Source organism: Capsicum annuum, chromosome 12 (genome assembly GCF_002878395.1).
Source record: "Capsicum annuum cultivar UCD-10X-F1 chromosome 12, UCD10Xv1.1, whole genome shotgun sequence".
Taxonomy (NCBI): Eukaryota; Viridiplantae; Streptophyta; class Magnoliopsida; order Solanales; family Solanaceae; genus Capsicum; species Capsicum annuum.
Window position 1 is genome coordinate 191,711,899 of NC_061122.1, and position 26,142 is coordinate 191,738,040.

General features: G+C 34.2%; 1 protein-coding gene and 1 long non-coding RNA gene across 2 annotated transcripts; one reads left to right on the top strand and one right to left on the bottom strand.

Moving 5' to 3' along the window:
* Nucleotides 1–22,242, bottom strand: LOC124889342. Its single transcript, XR_007048255.1, has 2 exons — nucleotides 22,113–22,242; nucleotides 1–254 (listed from the first exon to the last, which is right to left on the bottom strand). It is a non-coding gene; the product is annotated as an uncharacterized LOC124889342 (long non-coding RNA).
* LOC107851575 (endoglucanase 6) lies at nucleotides 20,234–26,094 on the top strand. The gene is made up of 9 exons (XM_016696638.2): nucleotides 20,234–20,612; nucleotides 21,182–21,394; nucleotides 22,099–22,299; nucleotides 22,900–22,989; nucleotides 23,114–23,278; nucleotides 23,459–23,743; nucleotides 24,217–24,565; nucleotides 25,126–25,179; nucleotides 25,439–26,094. The coding sequence occupies exons 1-9, from the start codon at nucleotides 20,415–20,417 to the stop codon at nucleotides 25,729–25,731; spliced, it is 1,848 nt and encodes a 615-aa protein (XP_016552124.2). The 5' UTR covers nucleotides 20,234–20,414; the 3' UTR covers nucleotides 25,732–26,094.
* The last annotated feature ends 48 nt before the right edge of the window (nucleotides 26,095–26,142 follow it).

Sequence of the window (26,142 nt, forward strand, 5' to 3'; positions counted from 1 at the left end):
TTGACAAGTGTAGAACTCCCTAGTCTTTTTGTATTTACGATATAAAGTACCCATTGACATAGACAAATAAATAAACTATGTCCACGTACAGTTACATGGATGCTTTAGCCTTTCTAAGTTTTGGCCGTATTAGAAGTTTTACCACATGGCCTCGTTGGCAAAACGTCAATCAATTTAGACCAATGGGAACAGTGACTATTCTGCTACAAACTCCTTTTCCTACTTTTAACTTTGTACATACTGTCTGTCCAGACCTGTAATAAATTTAATTACGAGAAAAAGTCATTAAAATTATCTTAAATTATATCTAAAAAGTTAAATATATATTTAAATTATTAAAGAGATCTAATATACATATATATTATCAAAAAATGAATTTAATTTCATATTACAAGTTGATGTGACATAAAAAATAAAGATAAAAAAAATAGGTACGTTTATTGTAATTTATTTCTTTCATTTTGTTATTTTCACACCTTTTTTTTCTCTTTCTTAATTCTTTGTTTACTTTATTCTTTACTCTTATATCTTCGTCACTTTCCTTTCTTTTTTCTGAATAGAACCCAACAACATCATTTTCACCATAAACTACAAACTTAGCATATCCTTTGAGAAAATTTTAATTATCTTTCACCCCATTTATCTCAATATCATTACAAATCTTCATATGTATATCTTACAAACCTTCAGATTTTATTTTTATTCTTTCTTTTCACGAAAAAATTTTATACCCACTTTATTAAAAGAAATTATTACAAGTTAAATATAATCAATTACAAGGGAAAAAAATACTTTTTGATGAGGAATCAATATCTTATCGGAAAAATATAAATTTTTCATTATTCTTTATTGAGAATTCTTTTTGGCAAACTCAATGTGGTATTCATTTATCCTACTTGTTCAGTCTTATCCTACTTGTTCAGTCTTTTTCTGCTTCTTTTTTCTGCTAAAATCTCATAAATTAGGGTTTAAATTAAAGATAACTATTATATTAATGATAAATTTAAAATTTTCACCAACTTACTGATCGATTTATTAATCTAGTTTCTCCCACTCTATAAAACTCTAAGAAAAAAAATCATCAATAAAATTAAAAGAAAAGAGAATGAGGTTTTAAAGAAAAGTTACTGTGTAGATATTGATGACGGTTTTGTTAGTGGTGGGTGCCAAACAAAAAGAAATTGAAGGTGATGAAGAAGAAAAACTCGATAATGATAATGGTGGTGGATTGCAAAGAAGAAGAAGAAGAAATTGAAGTGGTGTCATGGTGGAGTTGCTATTGGTAGTGAAGAGAAAAATAAGCGGTGATGGTGGTGGCCGGCTGACAGCGTATATGGTGTTTCCGATGAGATGAGAGATGGAGAGGGTGAGATGGTTTATTGATGAAGAAGATATAATTATTGGAGAATTTTAATGGTTAATTAGGAATAAATTAGTGCAAAATATAACTAACAAAAGAAAAAAAGGAAAAGAATGAAAAAGAAGAAGAAGAAAATTTATAAGATTTTTGATATAGCGCTGACGTGGTGCTGATGTGGCGGGCGAGTGTAACACACCTCCCATTATATGACTGGTTGAATGTGCGTCAGGGTGAAATTAAATTCATTTTTCGATAGTACAGGTGTGTATTAGGTCACTTCAATAGTTTAAGTGTGTATTCGACTTTTCGGGTATAGTTTAAGGTGATTTTGATGACTTTTTCCTTAATTATAAGTATTCATGAATTACTTTTAACTACCATAACAACAATTATATACCTAATGTATTTCATCATTCGAGTCTAATAAAATAGAATATACATGAATTACTTTAACTACCTGTAGACATGTAATTTCGTCCGACCCAATATTAATTTTTACTCATTTATCTAACCCCTACCCTCACCCCTATCCCACCTATCCCCTACCCCTACCTAATTCCACCCACTCACTGACATACACTACCTTTCACACCCTTTCATTTGGTGTTTCTATAGAAAAACAACAAAAAACAATTAAACACTCAGAGCAATACACATATGCTCACACGACATATACACCAACACAGAGATAAAGAATAGAAGCCAACAGTAAACACACACCCACTCACAGACGAAAACACACACACAACTACTCGAAAAAATACACACGCACACCGTCGAACAAACACACAACACACACGATCGGGTAACTGAGAGTGAACAAAAAAAAACACAAAGAAATTGAGGGAGAGAGGCAAGAGGGAGTGAACAGTGAGAGAGAGAAGTTGAGGGATCCCTTTTTCGGGTGAGTTATTGCCGGAAAACATTGCTGCAACTCATTCTTTTTTTTTGTTCTCATCGCTATTGAGTTCGTCGGAGCTCCGGCGAACCAAAAACCATAAACTCAATTTTGATTTCAACGAGATTAGTACAAGGTTAGTTAGAAATCAATGGTTTGGGGTTCGAATTGAGATCTTTTGTTGTGTTTGAATCTTGTTTGGGTTTGGGAAATTCGATACTGAGCTAGTGTCATCCATTTTGAGGTTTTCCACCGATTTTTAAATTTGTTCAGGTTGCAATTTTCGATACCGAATTGAATTTTGTTTCATGTCGAGGTTCGAATCAAGGTTTTTCGAGCGTGTTCTATCTTTGATATATTAAAATTGACAATTGAGGTCCAATTCTTCAACTCTCTCCTTTTGTTTCATCTTAAATTTGGAAAATTAATTCTATGATTGTCTGTTGGATGATGATGATTGGGTGATTTTGTTGAGGTTGATATTACTTGTTATAGATAATCAATTGTGGTATGAACTCGGTATTGGTATGGGTTGGATAACCATGTCTTATATAAGAAATTTCTATTGAAAAGCTATTTGGGGGGAAGGGATTAAAAATCGGTAAAAGTGTATCGGCTTGTGTTGATTAATTACTTTTGTTTGATTTGAAATGGATGTTAAATTCATCGAACTTGCTAGTATCATGTCTTAGATCGGGCATCAATAGCCAAATGGTAGGTTGGGTAGGCAAGACTTAGGAATTATGGATTATTGAATGTTTGTTGAATGATTTTGTTTTTCATACATTCAAAAAATGTATTTATTTTGCCAGGGAATGCCCCAAGGTCATTTGTATTTATCCACCGCAGAATGCCCTGAATAATCCTATACACAAAGGATGTTCGTGATCAAGGCCCGAGGCATCAGGTAAAGCATAGTTTGGGATAAATAGAATAGTTCAGGTTTTAATTTCAGCATGTTTGTTTCAGTTTGTAATAAATTGGATTGGACACTATATTTTGTACTTGTTTTTTTTGGTTTGCTTGATTGAGTGTTTTGTGTGTTTTATGTGGTTTATACATTCATAGTGTTTACTAGAGGATATACTCACGAAGTTACCGCGGTCGAACCACGGAATTGAGGGGTGTCTAGCACCTTCCCCTCGGTCAACAGAATTCCTTAATCGGAATCTCTGTTCGTAGATCAGATTTTAGAGTCAAACTATTTTGAAAAATAATTTTCAAATGTGACTTGACACACCCGATTTATGCCAAATAGCGACTCTGATTTTAAATGTAAATAATCCTTTTCGAAATAAATTTTTATTTTTTGTCATTTAATAATAAAAATCCTTTGAAACTTGAAATAATCTTTTTAGTAATAAAGGGGTGTGACAGTTTGGCGACTCTGCTGAGGATTTTTCAGAATCTGAGCTTATTTTTTGGAGTTGGATCGGCTTAGTTTGAAATTATGGGTGTATAAACATTGTTTTGTATTATCATTTGTATTTATTTTATCATTGTTGAGTGCCTACTGCTACGTGTTTATAGTCTTTCTTTATGTGTTACCGCTTTATATCTGGCATCATTTGCATAACCCGGGTCAATTCTTTCTGCAACAAGTCCCGGAGTGCACGTCGTGTACACGAACTCTAGTTGAGTCACCTTTATTTTAGGAGGAGGAGCCGTCGGACGTATGGAGTGGGTCGAAAGATTTCGCAGCTACTATCGACCACACGTTCCCCCGAACAACCTTGTTAGTGAACCCCAAAGTAGGTCAACCTTTAGGTCATGCTTATTTGTATCATATTGAGACCTAGCGGGACTCACTTGATCCTACATAGGAGACTCACCTCTAAAGCATTCCTACGTGCTAATTATTGCATCTTTGAGGGTAACGGGGTCATTTGATGGATCGATTTGGGGAAATCATGTTTTGGAAGTAAAGTGTGGAGGCAAAAAAATGTTGAAAAAAAAAAAGAGGGAAAAGAGAAAAGGCGAATCAAAATAAAAAAAGAGTCGTCATTTTTTAGATTTTTTATAGCTTTTATTTTCCACAATCCAAAAATTCAAAAAGTTATTTACTTTTTGCACTTATTTTCTCAAAGAAAAAGAAAAGAAAAACAAGAACATCAAAAAGAGTTTTATCTTTTGCACTCATTTTCTTGAAAAATAAAAACATCAAAAAGATTTTTCTTTTGTTTCTTTAGTAAACATTCACAGTTCGAAAACTTCAAAAGATTTTTTTCAATAGGAGCTTTTTATAAAAGCAAAATTCAAAAAAAAAAAATGGTAGAAGTTTTGTACCTTTCATATAACAAAAATATCAAAGGATTTTTTCTTTCATAGTTGTTGGTGTCATTTTTATGTGAAGTGTCAAACTGAAAACTCAAAAAAGCTTTTATTGACATTTTTTATTGTTAGTCTTTGTCGTGTCTCTCAAGTCGTGGTTTAGTTTGTCCGTTATTATTTAATTATCCAATCTGGACAAACTATGCACACCTAATTCTCCTCTCTCGGAAGTGAGATACGTAGGCAGCCCTTCGAGAGTTTGGTGATCTTATTTAAAAAATGCAAGATTTTCTTCACTCTTCATTTAGAGTAGATGTTTCATATATATCCTTAAAAGAAAACCACAAAAAGATTTTCCTTTAATAGTTCAAGTTTCAGTTTCGTATATAATTAAAAATCGAAGCCTCAAAAATTTTTCTTTGGTAATCATAGGTTTCATTTTGCATAGAGATTTTAAACTTTAAAATTTTCAAAAAGATTTTCGTCAATTTCTTTTGATAATTTGTTATTTTCCTTTCTTTTAAAGTTTCAAGAAAGAGAAAAAGAAAGAAAAGAGAATTTAATTTGTCATTTTATGGTCAAACTTCACAAACTACGCATACTTGATTCTCCTCTCTCGGGAGTGAGATACGTAGGTTTGGGTTCGGTCATCTTTTTTAAAAAAGGAGAAAAATATTTTGAGAAAATATTGAACTCTGACGCATTTTGCTATCTTTTGTCAGTTAGTTTAAGGTGGTTGGTTTGTGACATTCTGGATGGTCCTTTATATAAACCCAAGTCCCAAAGGAAGTTAATTATGGCCAACAGAAATACCAAGGTTGTTATCACAAATCAGATAGAGATTTTAGGAAATGAGAACTTAGGAACTAATGAAAAGATTTAAAATTTGAGGCAGTGAAGGATAGAAATGCATCGATCTTGGGCTGATGGATTGCTGCCTCCTCCATTTCCTATTAATAATCTGGAATATCTTTCTAGCTTGCCTCCGTGTCACATGCACAATTTCTTATTTTTGTTGACACGTCACAACATGCATCAAGATTTATTTTAGGGCAACACCGATTCCTCAGAGTTATTTTCCAATGCCACAAACGTGTCAAAGTCCTTCTAGGCTCGATATTCTATCCAAGCCAAACAATGTAAAGAGGCAGAAGCCTAGGGATATTATCACACTAAATGAAAAATTGTGTTCCAATTTGTTCTAGAGATTGATACAGTGAGGCATGATTACTCCTCTCTTTGGGATGTTAATAGCGAGGAAAGCTCTAATCATGATGATGTGCAAATCAGTGGCTAAGATGTCCAACTCAGCGATTGAGAAGCCACCATTTTCCTTAATTGGATGGATTGTTGGTAGTTTATTTTGATTTTCTTTTTGTTTTTTTGAATTATTTCAGGGTTGTAGTTTGTAATCTATCTTGTTTTGTTGTTCTGTTATTTTCATTTTAACCCTTCTATCTTTCTTTTCAATAAAATATGGTGTCCCTTGTTGTTTTGTCTTATTTTTAAGTGGTTTGTTTATTTTTTTTTCATGTAATACATGTTATGTTAGGTCTAGTGTTATGACATGCTTGTGGAATTTTTGGTCAGATCTTAAAATTCAGTTTAATCATGAAACTCTAAATTAGAGGCTAAAGTTAGAAAAAAAAGCATCTGAGAAATCGGTAGAGTGTTGAGACATTTGGTGACCAAGTTGGAGGCTTCTTTGAAAATTAAGGCAATTATTTTAAGAATCATAATAATAACTTGGTCATCAATTAAAATACATGTCTCAATTAGGTCAAACAATGGATGTGTGATCATATATCAAGAGGAACAGAAAGAAAATTAGCTCCACGAAAGCATGAGTAATTCGATGTGAGGAATGTACAACAATGATGAAGTGGTATGTTGGAGAGGTGCAAAAGTAGTGACACACTTGCTTAGGTCATGTTAGTGTTGTTAAAAATGTCATGCATCTCTCGCTTTCATATTTCATGTTACGTACTTGCATTTTAAGGATCGATGTGATGAAGACATTTCATTTTGCTATCCAAATATGCTGTCATCCTTTGTTTACCCCGCTTGAGCTTTAGTTCTATTTTCTTTCATACCCCTCTTTTGAAATCAAGATAGAGTCAGTAAAGTTCAAAAATGTCACGTAAAAAATAGTGTCCAAAAAGTACAAAAAGAAAGAGAAAAAAAAGAAAAAAAAAAGAAAAAAAGTGTCAAAAAAAAGAGGAGTGTTAAAAAAATAGAGTTAGAAAAGATTTCAAAGAGAAAAAGTCAATAAAAGAAAAAAAAGAAAAAAATCATAATCAAACAAAAGAACAAGCTGTCTGAACTATGTTTGACCTGATTCTCCTCTATCGGGGGTGAGATACGTAGGCAACCCTACTCTGGGTTCGGTCCAACCAAATAAACAATTTAGAATTGCCCAGTCAAAAGAAATTGGGGAATGAGTTAATTTTTATTATTTGAGTCGATTCCAAAATTTGTAAGTCTCACCCCACTTAAAGTGTCATTTGGGTCTCATGTCATCCTTTCTTTCCAACCATATCCCAAAGCCAAGTTACAACCAAAGAAAGACCTTCAGATCAATCTTTGAAAATGTTAAGGCTAAGCATGCAATGGATGTGATGATGCATTTAGGTACTACTTGTCTTCTGTAGCATAAGGAATTAGGAGAGAAATAAAAACTAGAAAGTCTTATTGGTGAAAATCCTCACGGGCACATAAGGCGATGGTAAGTTGAGAGAAATAAAAATGAGAGAGTATTATTGGTGAAAACCCTTACGGGCACCATAAGAAGACGGTAAGATAAGAAAAATGAAAATGAGAGTCTCATTGGCGAAAATCCTCACAAACACTCAGACTAAGAGAAATGAAAACAAGGGAATCTTATTACCTTAGGACAATGATGAGCTAAAAGAAAAAAAATGAGAGAGGTCCGTTGGCGAAAACCCTTCAAGGTGTCACTAGCAGAATGAGATCTATAAGTGGAATTGACCCAAGAAAGCAACTCAATTTTAGGGTCATTAATTTAACAACAATTGGTGGAAAGTTCAGACTAAAAGATCAGGCAGCTTAATTCAAAATGCATGGCATAATCATTAGAATTGATTGTAATTTTTAGATAATTTTTTCTTTTCTTTATTTTCAAAAAGGGACAAACATTGTCTTTTCTTTCTTTTTTATATTTCTATTTTTGCTCTTTTGAGTTTGCCATTCGAACAAAAAATCATTTTTTCTCATGTCTTTGAGTCAAGTCCATGTCGAAACAAGTGAGAAAGGATTTCAAAACTTGTTACCAACTTCTTCAATTGCACAAAGCAAGACGAAAAAGGCCAGTACATGAAAGAAACATGATTGTGAGTCAAAACAAGGCATGCAGAAAGTTTTGTCAACAGGCAAGTTTGGGGGGGTTTATGAAAATACCAAGGTTCAAGGAATTTTTCTGAAACATAGCATAACCGAGAAATGATGTTTGTTTCAAAATCACTCATAATAACCTGAGTTTGGATTAATGGTGTAGCAAGGTAGTGATGTGCCATTAGTTGAAAGCAAGATTAAATGCCAGAAGTGCAAGAGCAATCGTCTCAAAAGCCAAAGCCTTAAGCTAACCACCAAGTTTAAACTCATAAGTTTTCTTTGTATGAAATAGGAACAATTGCTACCTTCAAATCAAAGGCTTCAAAGCGCGAATATTCAAAGGTGCAATTCCTCGTTTCTGCAAACGCAAGAGCAATGATGCTGTATAGGTTTGGTAATCACAATTATGATAAAACTCATCATCTTGTACCCCTAAGAGACACATTCTCTAATATTGGTCTTTCATGTCTCACGGCTAGGAGGTGCACTTCCTAATTTGAGTCGCTAATCCGAAAAGATGCACTTTTAGCAAGTATTTTGCAGTTTCACTCTTAAGAGACAGACTGTTGGTCTCAATCATTTTATTTTACCCTCAAAAGGTGTATTTGTTGATCAGAATCTTGATTCATCTTTGCATTATGCATTGTTGCAATTAGTTGTGATTGGGTTTGACACCCGCAATAGCTTTTGATGATAAACTGGGGCTAAAAAAAATTTAATTTATGTTATTTGGTAATTTACTTTATGTTTAGGACCCTCCTGAATAATGAGAATTTACTTTATATTTAGGACCCTCCTGAAAAATAAGAATTTACTTTATGTTTAGGACCCTCCTAAAAATGAAAATTAACTTTATGTTCAGGACCCTCCTAAAAAATGGGGAATTTACTTTATGTTTAGAACCCTCCTGAAAAATGAGAATTTACTTTATGTTCAGGACCCTCGTAGAAAATGAAAATTTACTTATGTTCAGGACCCTCATGGAAAATGAGAATTTACTTATGTTCAGGACGCTCCTGGAAAATAAAAATTTACTTTATGCTTAGGACCCTCCTGAAAATAAGAATTTACTTTATGTTCATGTAACACCCCATATTCAAGAACGTGTATTGGTGTATTCAAGTACGTGTATTGGTCTTATTTATATGGAATTAATATTTTTTATTTTATTTATACCGGAATTTGCCCGTCGATGGTTCCATGCGAAGGTTATTGAATAACCTTTCCAACGATATAAATATTTCTAAAAATAGATAGGTTTCGGATATAATCGAACACGTTCGAAACTAGAAAATGGTGGCCGAGATATTTGGGAATAGTAAATGTGCAGGAAAATTTCCTGCACACAAACTACTGCCAGCTGAATTTTTGGGTCAACTTTGAACGATCATAACTACCTTAATATAATGAACTGGGAGAGCTACAACCTATGAAAAGAAATATCTTTTAGTCTTCTTTCCAATGCAATTGGTTTCATCCAAATACAATATCTTAGTAAGGAGTTATACTCGTTTTACTTCAGCCTATCAAAACAGATTTTTAAGGTTAACTTCAAACAACCATAATCCTTGTACAGGATGAACTGGGTGGCCTACTTTATATAAATGAAAGCCCTTTGAATAATCCTTCCAAAGATACCAATTTCACCCAAATTCGATATCGGAGCAAAGAGTTATGGTCGATCTACTTTAACTTATCAAAACAGTCCATCAAAGGACAGATTTGACATTATTTAAATTTTAAAGGCATTTTGGTCATTTTCTATTAAATTATGGACGGGAATATGAGTATATATACATGTATATGAGTTCAAAAACTCATTTTCATCATCAATCATTGAGGAAGAACAAACCCTAGCCAAATTTGACCTTTAAAGTACTTTTGATTCAACCGTAGAAATTCCAAAGTAATCCGATAACTGCGTTTGTCATCTCGAGAGCTTCGAACGACACCTATTATTTGTGCAAACGGGATTGTATAATCAAGAGGTGAATTCTAAGGTATGAATATTGTTTGCCTTTGTTCTTTTCCATATGTATATGCGTGATAGAGGATTATATGTATTGGTTGTTATTGAAAGGTGATGGAAATAGGGTTATAGACTATTTTGCATGGTTTGGTTGTATTAAATTGTGGAAGGTGGATATGGTAATTGAGTTATGGAAGGTGGATATGGTGATATACTATTGAATTGATGATTATTTATGTCTATGACTCAATTTGGTTTAATGGATTGGCTGGAAGGATAAATGAATCCAAACTTGATATTGGAGGATGATGTATGAATATGCATGGCATGTGAATGTAATTGGAGTATAAGAGGGTTAAAGTGACACCCTTTATGGTGTAATTAAGGCTTACTACTTAACCACTAGTTTGGTGAATTCAAATAATTGAATTGTGACGTTTGGTTGCTAATACTAGATTACCATATATGTTCATTGTAGATAAGTAATCCGAAAAGACGGGAAGTCCATTTGGGACTAGTATTGAAGGTTGATAGTTAGGTATGTAAAGCATACTCTATACCATATCTTTGGCATGAAATTGAACAATTGTCCTGTTAAGAAAGTTTCCAAAGTTATTCAGTAACATGTGATCCATAATGGTTTTGTATGATGTCCTACGTTACCAATGAACTTGTTTCCACCCTACAAGATGTCAAGACATTCCAATACTTACTTGTTTTCCAAATCTTACATGTTTATTGCACTAATAAATGTCAGAAGGTATCTGATTACTCAAACAAGATCCATGTGCTATTAATGACTCCAAAAGGTTTCATTGATATACCAATAAGTTCCTACTTCATTGTTATGAAATTGATGACTCTAAAACACTTCATTGATGTTCTAATGAGTTCTTACTTCATTGTTATTGCATTGATGGTCTATTTATATGTCTCTTATTTCTGTATCATTATTTCAAAGTATCAAAATGCGGTGGCGACCGAAATAACAATCTTAAAGATTAATTGAACTAAGTGATGGAAGTTCTCTCTTATCGGGTGGTATCCCAGGGGCATAATTCTATCATGAGTCGATCCCCATTTATGTGTTTATGGGTGGTACCCAGGGGCATAAGCCTATCATGGGTCGATCCCAGTTGATATGTACTGGAGGCAGCCTAATGGTCACAGTACAGTATAGTAATGATTACAAAGATGATAAGAACGAAGGTAAAGTGATTGAATAAATACAATGTACAGGTTGTCACAAGTTCTAGTAAGTGTGGTCCACTCCTATTACGATTTATTCACTTGTTTCTGATTTTTATTGAGCTCCTATATCATATGTGATTATCTACAGCTTTACATACTTAGTACATATTTCGTACTGACGTCCCCCACGGGGGACTTGTATTTCATGCTGCAGGCACAGGTACCTCAGCTCATATACCGCACAAGTAGGAGCCAGGATATCCAGCTGCTTTTGGTGAGTTTCAGTTTGCTTCAGGATTTTTTGTGTTATATCCAGTCACTTTTGGTATTGTATAGAAGTTAGTTATATGGCGGGGTGTGTCCCGACCTTAGTTAAACTCTGTGTATTATCTAGAGGCTTTGTAGGCCTAATGTGCAGTCAAGGTGATGTTTTGTTAATAGATGTGAGGCTCCAACGGCCAAGTATTGTATATACATATATATGTGTGCTCGAGCTTATACAGGTGATTATTTTCTTTTATATGCGACATGATGTTGTTCGAATTTTGGGTTGTCATAGAGGTATGCATGAGAAATATAAGGTTATGAGCTGGTTCTCCCGGGCCTCCTCGATTACGGGTGTCAGTCCGCCCCAATAGGATTTGAGGCGTGACAGTTCAGGACCCTCCTAGAAAATCAAAATTTACCTTATGTTCAGGACCCTACTAAAAAATGAGATTTTACTCTATGCTCAGGACCCACTTTGAAAATAGGAATTTACTATGTTCAAGACCCTCCTGAAAATGAAAATTTACTTTCTGTTCAGGACCCTCCTGGAAAATAAAAATTTATTTCATGTTCAGGACCCTCCTGAAAAATGAAAATTTACTTAATGTTCAAGACCCTCCTAGAAAATGAAAATTTACTTTATGTTCAGGACCATCCTGAAAAATGAAAATTTACTTTCTGTTCAGGACCCTCTTGAAAAATAGGAATTTACTTTCTGTTCATGACCCTCCCAAAAAATGGGAATTTACTTTATATTCAGGACCCTCCTGAAAATGGGAATTTACTCTATTTCAGGACCTTCCTGAAAAATAAAAATTTACTTTATGTTCAGGACCCTCCTGGAAAATGAAAATTTACTTTATGTTCAGGACCCTCCTGGAAAATGGGACAATACTTTCTATTCAGAACCCTTTTGAAAAATAGAAATTTACTTTATGTTTAGGACCCTCCTGGAAAATGGAAATTTACTCTATGTTCAGGACCGTCCTGGAAAATGAAAATTTACTTTCTGTTCAGGACCCTCCTGAAAAATGGGAATTTACTTTCTGTTTAGGACCCTCTTAAAAATGGGAATTTATTTTATGTTCAGGACCCTCCGGGAAAATGAAAATTTACTTTATGTCCAGGACTCTCCTGAAAAATGAAAATTTACTTTATGTTCAGGACACTCTTGGAAAATGAGAATTTACTTTATGTTCAGGACCATCTTGAAAAATAAAAATTTACTTTATGTTCAGGACCCCCTGAAAAATGGAAATTTACTTTATGTTTAGGACCCTCCTGGAAAATGAGAATTTACTTTATGTTCAGGACCCTCCTTAGAAATTAAGAATTTACTTATGTTCAGGCCCCTCCTGGAAAATGGTAATTTACCTTTTGTTCAGGGCCCCCTTGGAAAATGGGAATTTACTTATGTTCAGGACCCTCCTGGAAAATGAAAATTTATTTTATGTTCAAGACCCTCCTGAAAAATGAAAATTTACCTTTTGTTGAGGGCCCTCCTGTAAAATGAAAATTTACCTTATGTTTAGGCCCCTCCTGAAAAATGGAAATTTACTTTATGTGTAGGACCCTCTTGAAAAATGAGAATTTACTTTCTGTTCAGGATTCTCCTGAAAAATGGGACTTTACTTTTTGTTTAGAACCTTCCTGTAAAATGGGGTTTTATTTTTTTCTGAAAAATGGAATCTTTCTTTATCATAATCTTTATTTGGGATAATTTTTGTTCTAGTTTTGACTTTGATTTCAGGAGCCTGCCTGAAGAATAGGGTAATAAAATTGAAAGTCAGGACCCCGCCTGAAGAATAAGTGATATAATTGGAAGTCAACAAGTTGAAGAAATAGCAACTCAGGAGCCCGCCTGGAGAATAGGGTGGAGAAATGGAAAAAACAAGCAACAAGGTGAAAAATTGCAAGTCAGAAGCCCGCTTGGAGAATAGAGTATAGAATTTTAAATTCAGGTTCATGTTCAGAAATACCACCTGCAGAACATGATCGATTTTGAGGTCATCTCCAACACCAAATTTCTATGGAGAAAGAGATTATTTTCAAGTTCAACCCAAAGAAAAGCAAATCTTTTGTCCTTTTTGAAAACATCCGTGACTCAAGACAAGAATCAAGAGATGATGCATAGATAGGACTTTTATAATTTCATATATATTTTAATTGTAATTTTTATTTTTCTGTAATGACAGGGCCACGGATTGAAACCTCGACGGGACCTCACTCAACTCTCCAACTTGGTATAGTCATTTCTTTCCAACTTGGAACTACATGTGACTTGACTCTGTCATAACTCGAAATAGGTAGGATAACCAAATCAAGACTTAATTTCCCTCCTTTCTTATGTTTCTTTCTTCTGAATAATGGTCAACTCAAAATTTTGACTCATTATCTACTTTTTTGTCTGAAACACTTTGTGTTTACATCCAATGAGGGACATAATGTTGACACGTAATTTTATCCAACCCAATATTAATTTTTACCTATTTACCCTACCCCACCTATCCCTTACCCCTACCTAATTCCACCCACTCATTGACATACACTACCTGTCACACCCTTCCATTTGGTATTTCTATGGAAAAACAACAAAAACAATTAAACACTCAGAGCAATACACATATGCTCACACGGTACATACACCAACACATAGATAGATAATAGAAGCCAACAATATACACACACCCACTCACAGATGAAAACACACACAGCTGACCAGAAAAAATACACACGAACACCATCGAACAAACACACACACACATACGATCGATAAATTGAGACTGAACAAAAAAACATAGAAATTAAGGGAGAGAGGCGAGAGAAAGTGAACAGCGGAGAGAGAAGTTGAGGGATCCCTTTTTCTGGCAAGCTATCTCCGAAAAACTAGCCGAAAAACGTTGCTACAGCTCATTCTTTTTTTTTGTTCTCATTGCTATTGAGTTCGCTGGAGCCAAAAACCATAAACCCAGTTTCAATTTCGGTGAGATTCGTACAAGGTTAGTTGGAAATCGATGGTTTGGGGTTCGAATTGAGATCTTTTGTTGTGTTTGATTCCTATTCGTGTTTGGGGGATTCGATATCGAGCTGGTGTCGTCCATTTTGAGTTTTTTTGCTGATTTTTAAATCTGTCCGCATTGCAATTTTTGATATTGAGTTGGATTTTGTTTCATGTCAAGGTTCGAATCGAGGTATTCTGGGCATGTTCTATCTTTGATATATTGAAATCGACAATTGAGGTTCAATTCTTCAACTCTCTCCTTTTGTTACATCTTAAATTTGGAAAATTGATTCTATGATTGTGTGTTGGATGATGATGATTGGGTGATTTTGTTGACGTTGATGTTACTTGTTATGGATAATTGATTGTGGTATGAACTCGGTGTTGGTATGGGTTGGATAACCATGTCTCATATAAAAAATTCCCGTTGAAAAGCTATTTGAGGAGAAGAAATTAAAAATCGGTAAAAGTGAATATCAGCTTGTGTTGATTAATTGCTTTTGTTTGATTTGAAATAGATGTTAAATTCATCGAACTTGTTAGTATGATGTCTTAGATCGGGCATCGATAGGCAAACGGTAGGTTGGAAAGGCAAGACTTAGGGATTATGGATTATTGAATGTTTGTTGAATGATTCTGTTTTTCTCGCATTCACAAAATGTATTCATTTTGCCAGGGAATGCCCTGAGGTCATTTGTATTTATTCACCAGAAAATGCCCCGAAGAATCTTGTATGCAAAGGATGTTTGTGATCAAGGCCCGAGGCATCGGGTAAAGCATAGTGTGGGATAGATAGAATAGTTCAGGTTTTAATTTCAGCATTTTATTTCGATTTGTAACAAATTGGACTGGACACTATATTTTGGACTTGTTTTGTTTGGTTTGTTTGATTGACTGTTTTGTGTGTTTTATGCATTCGTAGTGTCTACTAGCCAATATACTCCACGAAGCGATCGTGGTCGATCCACGGGATTGAGGGGTGCCTAACACCTTCCCTCAGTCAACAGAATTCCTTAACCGAAATCTCTATTCGTGGATCAGTTTTTAGAATCAAACTGTTTTGAAAAAGGATTTCTAAAGGTGACTTAGCACACTCGATTTATGCCAAGTGGCAACTCTGAGTTTAAATGTAAATAATCCTTTTCGAAATAAATTTTCATTTTTTATCACTTAATGATAAAAATCCTTTAAAACTTAAAATAATCTTTTTGGTAATAAAGGGGTGTGAGAATACCATAACAACAATTATATATTTACTATATCTTATAAATAGGACCTAATAAAATAGAATATATGTAGTGATAGAGTCAAAAGTTTTATCAAGAAAATTCAAAAGATAGAAGTAAAAATATGAAAAGATTATATTTAATAGATATTTTTTTGATCGTAGTAATATTTTATTGAAAGGGTTACTGAGGAGTAGGGGTGTACAAACCAAATCTTTAAGTCAAACCGAACCAATGAATCAAACCAAACCGAGGAAAAAAATTGACTTATGGTTTGGTTTGATTGGTTTGGTGTTCAAAAAAAAAAACGCTCATTCTTGGTTTGGTTTGGTTTGGTATTAGCAAAAATAAAATCAAACCGAACCGACATAATACATATATAATTTTAATTTTTGATACGTAAAAAAATATTACTTATAATCTACTTTCTAATTACTTTTATAACTTTTTTATATTCAGAAAATAGATATATATATTCTTGGGCCTTTAGTTATAATACTTAGGAAAAAGAATGTGAACTGACCATTTTAAAAAGAAATAGCTCACACTATGAAAATATGGACAATTGGAGCCAGTCGGCCCAATTTATTTCCTTTTTTTAGCCACTTAGCCCAAAATCACTCTCCTTACACAATTAAGGAAATTAAATGTTTTTTATAGTTGTTACTCTTAAATCACTTTTCTTTTCTAAATATACTTTCTCAAATCTTCTTTTTTTCTCCTCTATTATGCATCGATCAATCTACTGTATTTTATGATCAATATCAAAAGTTGATTTGTTGTTTCTTGCATTGGAGCATTGAAAACTATGGACATGAAGTAAAAAATAGGAAATAAAGGAAAGTTAAAATTAACGGGTAAAACGGTCAATTTTGACCTCAAATTTGTTGTTAATGATGATTATTTTACAGAATCGGTACATACAGGTTTGTACTTGAAGTAATGTCATAGTTCTTTAAACTTGAAGAAGAAAAAAATAAAATAATGAGGTCTCAAGGTAAGAGAAAAGCCATATCTTGGTCCATGTTCTTCTCAGAGGCTGATTCAATCACGGTGAGTCGGAGATGTTCTTCTTAGAGGTTGACTCAATCATGGTGAGTCGGAGATGTTTTGATGCATGTAAAGATAAAAAAAAAAAAAAGAATATTCCAATAGATACTCTTTTATACTAGATTGATACACATTTTTTAAAAGAGAGAAGGGGAACCTTTGCATGCACATACAGTCTCTATACCCAATTGATTCTCTTTTATACCAGTTTGATACACTTTTATACCACATTGATACACTTTTAAAACAAAAAGAGAAGGGGAACCTATGGATGCATATACAGTCTTTATACCCATTTAATACATTTTTATGTCACATTGATACACTTTTATACTACATTGATATACTTTTTAAAAAAGGGAGAGGGAATTCTTTGCATGCACATGCAATCCCTATACTCAGTTGATACTCTTTTATACCACATTGATACACTTAAATTCAACATCAGATATCCACTGACCTCCCTATTTTATCATTATTGAAACTAAAACTGAAGTTGAAGCCATTATTTTGTATCAATTTTGAGCAAATTTACAATGGAAAAAAATTATAGGAAGCAAATTGAATGCAGATTTTTTGAGATTTTATACAAAATTTATGAAATAAGAAAGATTAATTGAAGTATCGAAAAAAGTAAAAGAATGGAGGTTTGGGAGTTTGAATGGAAAGGAAATTGTGAATGAAAAGGAAAGAAAGAAAGAGAAAGTTACTTTAACTACATTTTCGATTATGTTTAAGCGTATGACAGTGAAGGTTAGCTAGTGAAATTAGTTTGAGGCTATTTATAGGGTATTTAATTTTGAGTGCTATTTTTATGATATTATTTTAGTTTTAGGTGCTATTGTTGTCCTTTTCCCTAATACTTATCCATTAGTAACATATTAATACAAAACTCAATATTAATATAAAAACCTATAACTCTTCAATTGCTTCACTTTACATTTTACTTTTCAAGTTTTCAGAGAGTTCTCATTATTTCCTCATCTTACTTTCATCTTACTTTTTCTCATTCTCCCCATTCGTCAAGTTTTGATTTAGGTTTGTTTATCTTATTTCTCTTTTTTCTTGTGGAATTATGTTATAGTTAATTATTTTATGGAGTTAAATTTTAAATAAGTTGTCTCCAATTCTTCATTCTTCTTTATGCTCACATTTTATGTGAAGGAAACTTTCACACAAGCTATTGTGACTAGTGACTTACAAATTGAACCACTGAATATCCACATAATATTACTTTGAGAGATAGTAGTTTAAACGTCTTAGTAATTTACCAACTTAATTTTAATTGGAACTACTCTATGACCATTGTTTTTTTTTTTTAATCTTTCTAGTGAAAATATTTAATTTTTTCTTCAATCATATTATAATTGTAAAAAAATCAAGAAAAAAATCGAAAAACCAAAAAACTGAAAAAAATCGATTAAAACCGAAATATAAAAACCGATTGTATATTGGTTTGATTTGGTTTATAGATTTAGAAAACTGACATTGTTGGTTTGATTATATTTTAATGAAAAACCGAACCAACCCGACATATGTACACCCCTACTGAGGAGTGAGGACCCCCTCAATGGTGCGCATGGTAAAGTCACCTGGTTGAACAAGATGGAAGTAAGCACCAAACATGAAAATTAGTAGGTGTTTGCCCATAAATATTATTCATAATATTTTAAAATATATTTTTACTTAATTTTGAAATTCTTGTCTGGCCATGAAAATCAAGAAATACATTTTCATAATTTTTAATTTTTTGAACTTTTAGACTCAATTTTTTTTTGTCACTTTATAAAAAAAATATATCCAAAGTCTAAAAAAATATCTGAAAATACTATGGTCAAACGCAATTTTAACTCTATTTTTCATTTTAAAAATATCAAATAAAGTAAATACGTTTTTGATTTCCATGATCAAACGAATTTGTAGTTGCTTTTTAAAATTTTACACACCTTCCATAATTTTTTTGGTTACATCACTGTGTAGGCTGATTTTAAATTCTTATGATCTTATCTACAGGGCACTAGAGATTATATTCGATAAATAACATTAGCAAAATAGCAATATGGGCAAAAACTAATAAAGTAACATGTAATAGTAAAATTAAAATAAAATATACTCCTACTACTATATGATTACTAAGTAAATCACCACCAAAACTTGTGACGAAGTGGTAACTTTTGTTCTCTCTTTGAGATTTCGGGAGCGAGTTCTAGATATGAGATTATCTTTAATAGAGAGTGTTTAGCGAGTTCTAGATATGAGATTATCTTTAATAGAGAGTGTTTTATCTTTATAGTAGGATTTCTCAATATAAATTTAAATTAATCAAACTCTAATAAATACCGAATAAAAAAAAACTATCACCCCTAATTGTGTTGGTAGGAAATAAAAATTTCAGCGCCGACCCTTCTAAGCAAAAAAGGGGACGAACAAGAGCACATGCCACTGTTTCAACAGTCACAACCATTTTCCTCCTTCCCTCAGCTGAAACTATGAAGTATCAATGACATTATTTCTGTTTCTTTAATTTTTAACTGGTAAAATGTTGTCTAGCTTATTCTCCCATAACGTTATTTCTGTAGTTTGTTGTTCTTTAACTCGGGTCCGTGATTCAGAGTAACGGTGAGATTGATGAGGATGTCTCACACCGTATTAGGGCGGGATAGATGAAGTGGAAGCTCGCGTCGGGGGTGCTGTGTGATAAGAAGGTGCCGCCCAAGCTTAAAGGCAAATTCTACAGGGTGGTAGTCCGGCCAGCCATGCTGTATGGAGCGGAGTGTTGGCCAGTTAAGAACTCCCACATCAAAAAAATGAAGGTGGCAGAAATGCAGATGTTGCGCTGGATGTGTGGGCTAACTAGAGGGGATAGAGTTCGGAATGAGACTATCCGGGAGAAGGTTGGTGTGACGCCAGTGGAGTGCAAGATGCGGGAATCCCGATTGAGATGGTTCGGACACGTGAAGAGGAGGGGCATGGATGCCCCGGTCCGTAGGTGTGAGAGGCTAGCGTTGGATGGTTTTAGGCGGGGTAGGGGTAGGCCGAAGAAGTACTGGGGTGAGGTGATTAGGCGGGACATGGAGCAGTTACAGCTCACCGAGGACATGACCCTAGATAGGAAGGTCTGGAGGACGCGAATTAGGGCAGAGGACTAGGGCCAGTTTGGATCGCTAGTGTAGGGAATTACTTGGTGGGGGGTTTTATTCCTGTTATGATTCCGTGTTCCATGTTTCATTACGAATCTGTGTGCTTTCCTATGTTGTATATTACTTATGGATGCCGTATTTATGTTATGTAATCTTGTTCTGTGCTTTACTATGTGTTTGTGTGGTATCTCGTGCCTTGAGCCGGGGGTCTATCGGAAACAGCTTTTCTACTTCTTTAGAGGTAGAGGTATGGACTGCGTACATCTTACCCCCAGACCCCACTAGGTGGGAATACACTGAGTTTGTTGTTGTTGCATGTGTTATTTTTTTGTCGTACTGCTTCGAATTGTTTTTTCTTTAAGCCACAGGTCTACAAGAAACTCTCTCTCTATCTCTAAGTTGGAGTAAGATTTACGCACACTGTATCCTCTGCCCAATATGTGTTGTTGTAATTTTTAAATAAAACCAAATTTGCATTATTTCGACACTGTCCATTTATTAAAATTTTGTCGCCTTCTCTTCCTTCCACCATATATACCGAGTTCAATCTCTTTCCCTTCTCCCCAACCCTCACTCTTTCTTCTCTGTCTCCCCTTAATTCTAAACTTGTTTATCAACATTTTTGCTTACCTTCATTGGCCTGTTTTAAAAAACATTTATAACATTGTGCCAAAACAAGTAAAAATCAATATGATGAAAAGTTTTCTGATTCCTATGCTTCTTATAATGTGGCTATTTTCTAATTTTGCATTTGGTAGCCATAATTATGCCGATGCACTTAGCAAGAGCTTTCTGTTTTATGAGGCTCAAAGATCTGGTTACCTTCCTCATGATCAGAGAGTTCAATGGAGGGGTAATTCTGGTCTTCATGATGGAAAAGCTAGTGGGGTAAGTTACTATTCTACATTTGTATGTTTGTTCACATTTTAATCTACATTGTCACACAGTCATTCGTTATAACAACATTTCAATATTACAGTTATATTGTACTTAGAAGTGGAGGTTATCGGTTCAAGTCGTGAAAACAGTCTCTTGCAGAAATGCAAGGTAAGGCTGTATCTGCATATAGTAAACTGTTCTGGTTTAATTCTTCTCAAGACCCTATACATAGCGGAAGCTTTAGTGCATCTAAGCCGCTATTATTGAACTTAGAAACTGATTTGTAGAGCAATTTATGATGCATGCCAATTCATGGTTTTTCCATCAAATTAGATATTTCATATACATATTAAAATTTATCTAATAACATTGTGTGCATCCATACTACAAAAAGGGTAAATAATGCATTTGATTGAAAATTAAGTTTTTTTTAACCTAAAGTGATAGAGATCAATTCCCACTTGACATTTCTTTTTCTTCTATTTTTTCGGTGATCAAGTCACATTATAAAAATTCTAAATCCGTCTATGATTATACAAAAAAAATGAGTTCTAATTTTGGTAAGCATTGTGTTGCAGGTGGATCTAGTAGGAGGATACTATGATGCAGGGGATAATGTGAAATTCGGGCTGCCAATGGCATTCACTGTTACAATGATGTCATGGAGCATCATAGAGTATGGAAGCCAAATGAGTGAAAGTGGAGAGCTTAGTAATGCAATGAATGCTGTTAAGTGGGGTACTGATTATCTACTTAAAGCTCACCCTGAACCAGATGTCCTATATGGAGAGGTAACTAATTCAAAGTTTAAGTACATATTGTCAATCTAAATAATTTTCACATTTATCATGTTACTTCTTATTTTCTTTATTTCAATTTGTTTATTTTTAATGAGTTTTTTCTTTTTTCGATAATTTTTTAATTTCGACTTTTACATACATATTTAAATTCATACAGGTAAATAGCATTCTGTACATTCTAAATATCTTTAATTCAAAATTCAAGAGTATTCTTAACTTTCTTAAAACTCTCTGACAAATCAAAATCAAACACTACTAGAACATATGTTTATACTTATTATATAGCATTTAACATGTCTTATTTTCAAAATCTTACTTTATGATGAAGCTTATCGTTGTATCTATGATCTAATGATGTAAAAAAATTATGTTACAATGGCGATGTATAAAAATTAAACTCATTAATTCAATCCTACTGTTATTTCCCACTGGCACATCACTGCTGCTCCATCTTTAACTTTGTTTCACTAGTATTATCAAATCTGGTATATGTACCAAGTGTCATTTTCAGTGGACTAAAGCTCTACTTTTAAACTAAGATTATAGGCATATAATATACTATTATATAATTTTGACAATTTGAAATGTTTGACTTATATGATTATTAGGAGTATAGACTTTCATGAAAATCTTGGCTCCGCCATTGAGTATAGCAGTTAGCGTTATATGTTAAATATAATAAATATAATGTATAGGTTGGAGATGGTACCACAGATCATTATTGTTGGCAAAGACCAGAGGACATGACTACTTCAAGAACTGCTTACAGGATCGATCCAAGCCGCCCTGGATCTGATCTCGCTGGGGAAACAGCAGCAGCCATGGCAGCTGCTTCCATCGTCTTTCGGAACGGCAACCCTGCCTACGCCAATGAGCTCATAAGTCATGCCTATCAGGTTAGTTCGATTTTTCACATGAAGTGAAGAATTTGGCTTTAAAAGAGTAACATAAAGTTTAATCACTGTCAAGAGAAAAATAATAACGTACTTGTGGGCTAGAGAGGCTGTTTTCAGTAACGAGATTTTTAAAGACATATGTCATGTATTCATTAATTCAATGCGGGGACGGACTTATTAGGTAGTTACGATTAGCTCTGCTTTTGACAGGCTATATGTTGTCAGTGTGGGATTGTTGTGGGGTGTCCTGTTCTTGCATTAATAATCCTACCGTCCTCAGTAGAAATACTGAACATGGAAAAAATTTTATACTCTTTTGGCCTAAAGTTAGCATTGATGCTATTGCGACGTAGATAATAAAATATCCAGAAAAAAATCATATATACAAGATAACATATACATACTATTAGATCAGTTAAAAGATAAGTTGTTTGTAATTTTTCAGTGAAATTAGTAACTTGAAAGTAAGATAAATAGTAACATGTTATAATATGTAATACTAAATCCCCACAACTATTATATCACCTCTGCCTTATTATTTTGGTTGCACACTACATTGCATTTCCGTAACATTATATTCTGGTTTACTGTTGTTCTCAGCTATTCGAGTTTGCGGACAAATACAGAGGTAAATATGATAGCAGTATTACTGTGGCCCAGAAGTACTACCGATCTGTCAGTGGGTACGCGGTATGTGATTATATTTCATGAAGAGATACTACTCAATCTCGTTGTTCAATTGTATACATCTTGTCATTCTCACAACATTTAATTTTCAATTTTTAATTTTTTTCTGGAATTTTGATTTTAACAGGACGAATTACTGTGGGCCGCTGCCTGGCTGTACAAGGCATCTAACAAGCAATATTACTTGAACTACCTCGGGAGAAATGGTGATACACTTGGTGGAACCGGTTGGTCCATGACTGAATTTGGCTGGGACGTCAAGTATGCTGGTGTCCAAACTCTTGCTGCTAAGGTCAGTTCCCTGAAATCCCACACTTTATTTCATAACATTCTTGAATAATACAATGTAGGTGCCATGATAACTACAAAATGGACATACATATAGTACCTGGCTAACCAAAATTTATCCAGAATCTGTTAGTAATTTCTCCAATTTTTATCTACATTAACCTATTTTAGTATATAATTGCAGTTCCTGATGCAAGGAAATGCCGGTAACCATTCAGCTGTCTTTGAGAAGTACCAGGATAAGGCTGAGAACTTTATGTGTGCCTGTCTTGGAAAGGGTAACCAAAACATACACAAGAGTCCAGGAGGCCTCATTTTCAGGCAAAGATGGAACAACATGCAATTTGTCACAAGTGCTTCATTCCTTGCAACTGTCTACTCTGACTATTTGGCGTCTGCTAGAAAATCTCTCAAGTGTTCATACGGCTCGGTATCACCATCCGAGCTCCTGGCATTTGCCAAGTTACAGGTAAATATATGTACTCCCTCCGTTTCATTTTAAGTTCCTTAGGTTTGATTGGATAGGAAGTTTAAGAAAATTAAGGAATACTACTGGATCTTGTGGTCTAAAGCTAAAGTTTGTGTACCGTACTTTAGGTATTAAATAGGTCATGTGGGACATTGGAGTTAAAGAGTTACTAAATATAGAAAGTGATGTTCTTTATAAAATAAACTGAAAAGGAAAGTAAGACATGTAAAATGGGGTGACTAATATAAATAGAGGATCCCTACGAGACCCTGACTATTTGGCAATAAGCAATAGTTCATAATTTGCATATAGCAGTGAATATTGGAATACTTGTTTGAGCCTTGAGGAGTATATCAAGTGTAATGACAGTTTTCACTTGCTGAAATTATAACTTTAGCAAGTAAAATTCATGTCCTGACACAATAATGCGTACGTGCTATGGGTAAATTCTCAATCATCTTTTATCTTTTTAGGTTGACTACCTTCTTGGAGATAATCCAAGAGCCACAAGTTACATGGTGGGATATGGAAAAAATTACCCGAGACAAGTTCATCACAGAGGTTCCTCCATCGTCTCTGTAAAGGTTGATCCTACTTTTGTTAGCTGCCGCGGAGGTTATGCTACCTGGTATACCAGAAAGGCAAATGATCCCAATCTTTTAACCGGAGCCATTGTTGGGGGACCTGATGCCTATGACAACTTCGCTGATCAAAGAGACAACTATGAGCAAACTGAACCAGCTACCTATAACAATGCTGCCTTGATTGGTGTGTTAGCAAGACTTCATGGCGGTCAAAGTGAATATAGTCAGCTCCTTCCAGGTATTCTTAGTTCATTGCCCGTCTTTCTCCCACTGATTTAATTCTAACAAGAGGTAGCCCCTTTTTTAGTGAGACACACAAGTTTAAACGGGTTGAGCTACGACTCATTTATTGTCTTGATCCAACAGGTTGAATCCAGAATGACGCATTAAATTATTGGGTAAAAAGGGAGCAAAATAGTTTAACTTGACGGATAAAAATGCAATCAAAACTCAAACATAGAAAATCAGATATGGAGATTAGGTATTATGTAAATTTGGAAGAATTTAAGCTAATAACTTGAGAAAAATACATTAGTTTTTACCATTTTTTTGAAAGAGCAAAATGAAAAGGAAGGAGTTCAGGTCATGTTGGGCAGATTGGATTATGATCCATTATTTGATCCATCTTGACCCAAACCATTCTAGCCCTAGCAAACTTTAGGCGAGTTGGGTTGTGACATGTTTATTGATTTGACCTATTGTAACCTACTCAAATCTGATCCGACCCTCCCATTTGTTACCGCTAATTCTATGTTTTGGAAGTTGTTGCTAACAAGTAGTTTTCTTTGCTACTTGCAGTTGCTATTCCTCAGCCAAAACCAGATCCAGAGCAAAAAGTAACTCCTGCCCTAGGTACCCTACCTAGCTCTTCTTTTGACGGTTAGAACTGCTTGGGTTGATTTCTCAGATGGTCACTTAATTAATGGTTATTATCTCAGAAAATTGTCTTTTTTCTTGATTACGATATTCTTCAACAAAAAAGTAGCTTTCTGAGATAATAACTATTACTTGAGTGACCTTATGAGAAATCAACCCTAATTACTGATGAAAATAAATTGTTGCTATAACAAAATTTAATGAGAAATCTAAGTGAATTAACATAATACTGCAGCTTCAGACATTGTTATTGAGCAAAGGGAAACAGCTTCATGGGTTCACGAGGGGAAAACTTACTACAGATATTCCGCTATATTAACTAACAAGTCTTCTAAGACATTGAAGAAATTGCAGCTCTCGGTATTTCAGCTCTATGGTTCTCTATGGGGTCTTTCAAAGTATGGTGACACTTACGTATTTCCCGCCTGGCTCAACTCCTTATCAGCTGGAAAAAGCCTCGAGTTTGTGTACATTCACTCTGTTAATTCTCCTGCGGTGGTTTCCGTATCAAGTTACACTCTTGTCTGAAACGCACGAGACCAGAATCTACCAAGAATGAATGCTCAGAATTTTCACTATTCTAGAGTATAAATGTAAGAATTGTGCAGCTGTTTGTAATTTTCAACTTCTCGTTGCTTTGTAGTTTGAGTTATTAGTTCTTCAGTAGATGAAGTGTAGGTTAAATAAAGTAATGCTAAGGTGGATATCTGGAGGAAGAGAGTAGTGAAGAGACGAATTAAAAGAAGTGCTCATCCTCTTTCTTCTCCACATCATTTTGGTCACAAGATGAAATTTGTCGCTTCTCCATAGAGCAAATGAAAGTCTTCACTTCCTTTGCAATGTATGCAACTTCAAGGTTTTTGTGTTTATAATATTTTCTCCTCTGATTCATGCGTTGTAGCATTTCGACAATTTTTTTCTATCTCCAACTTCAGATAA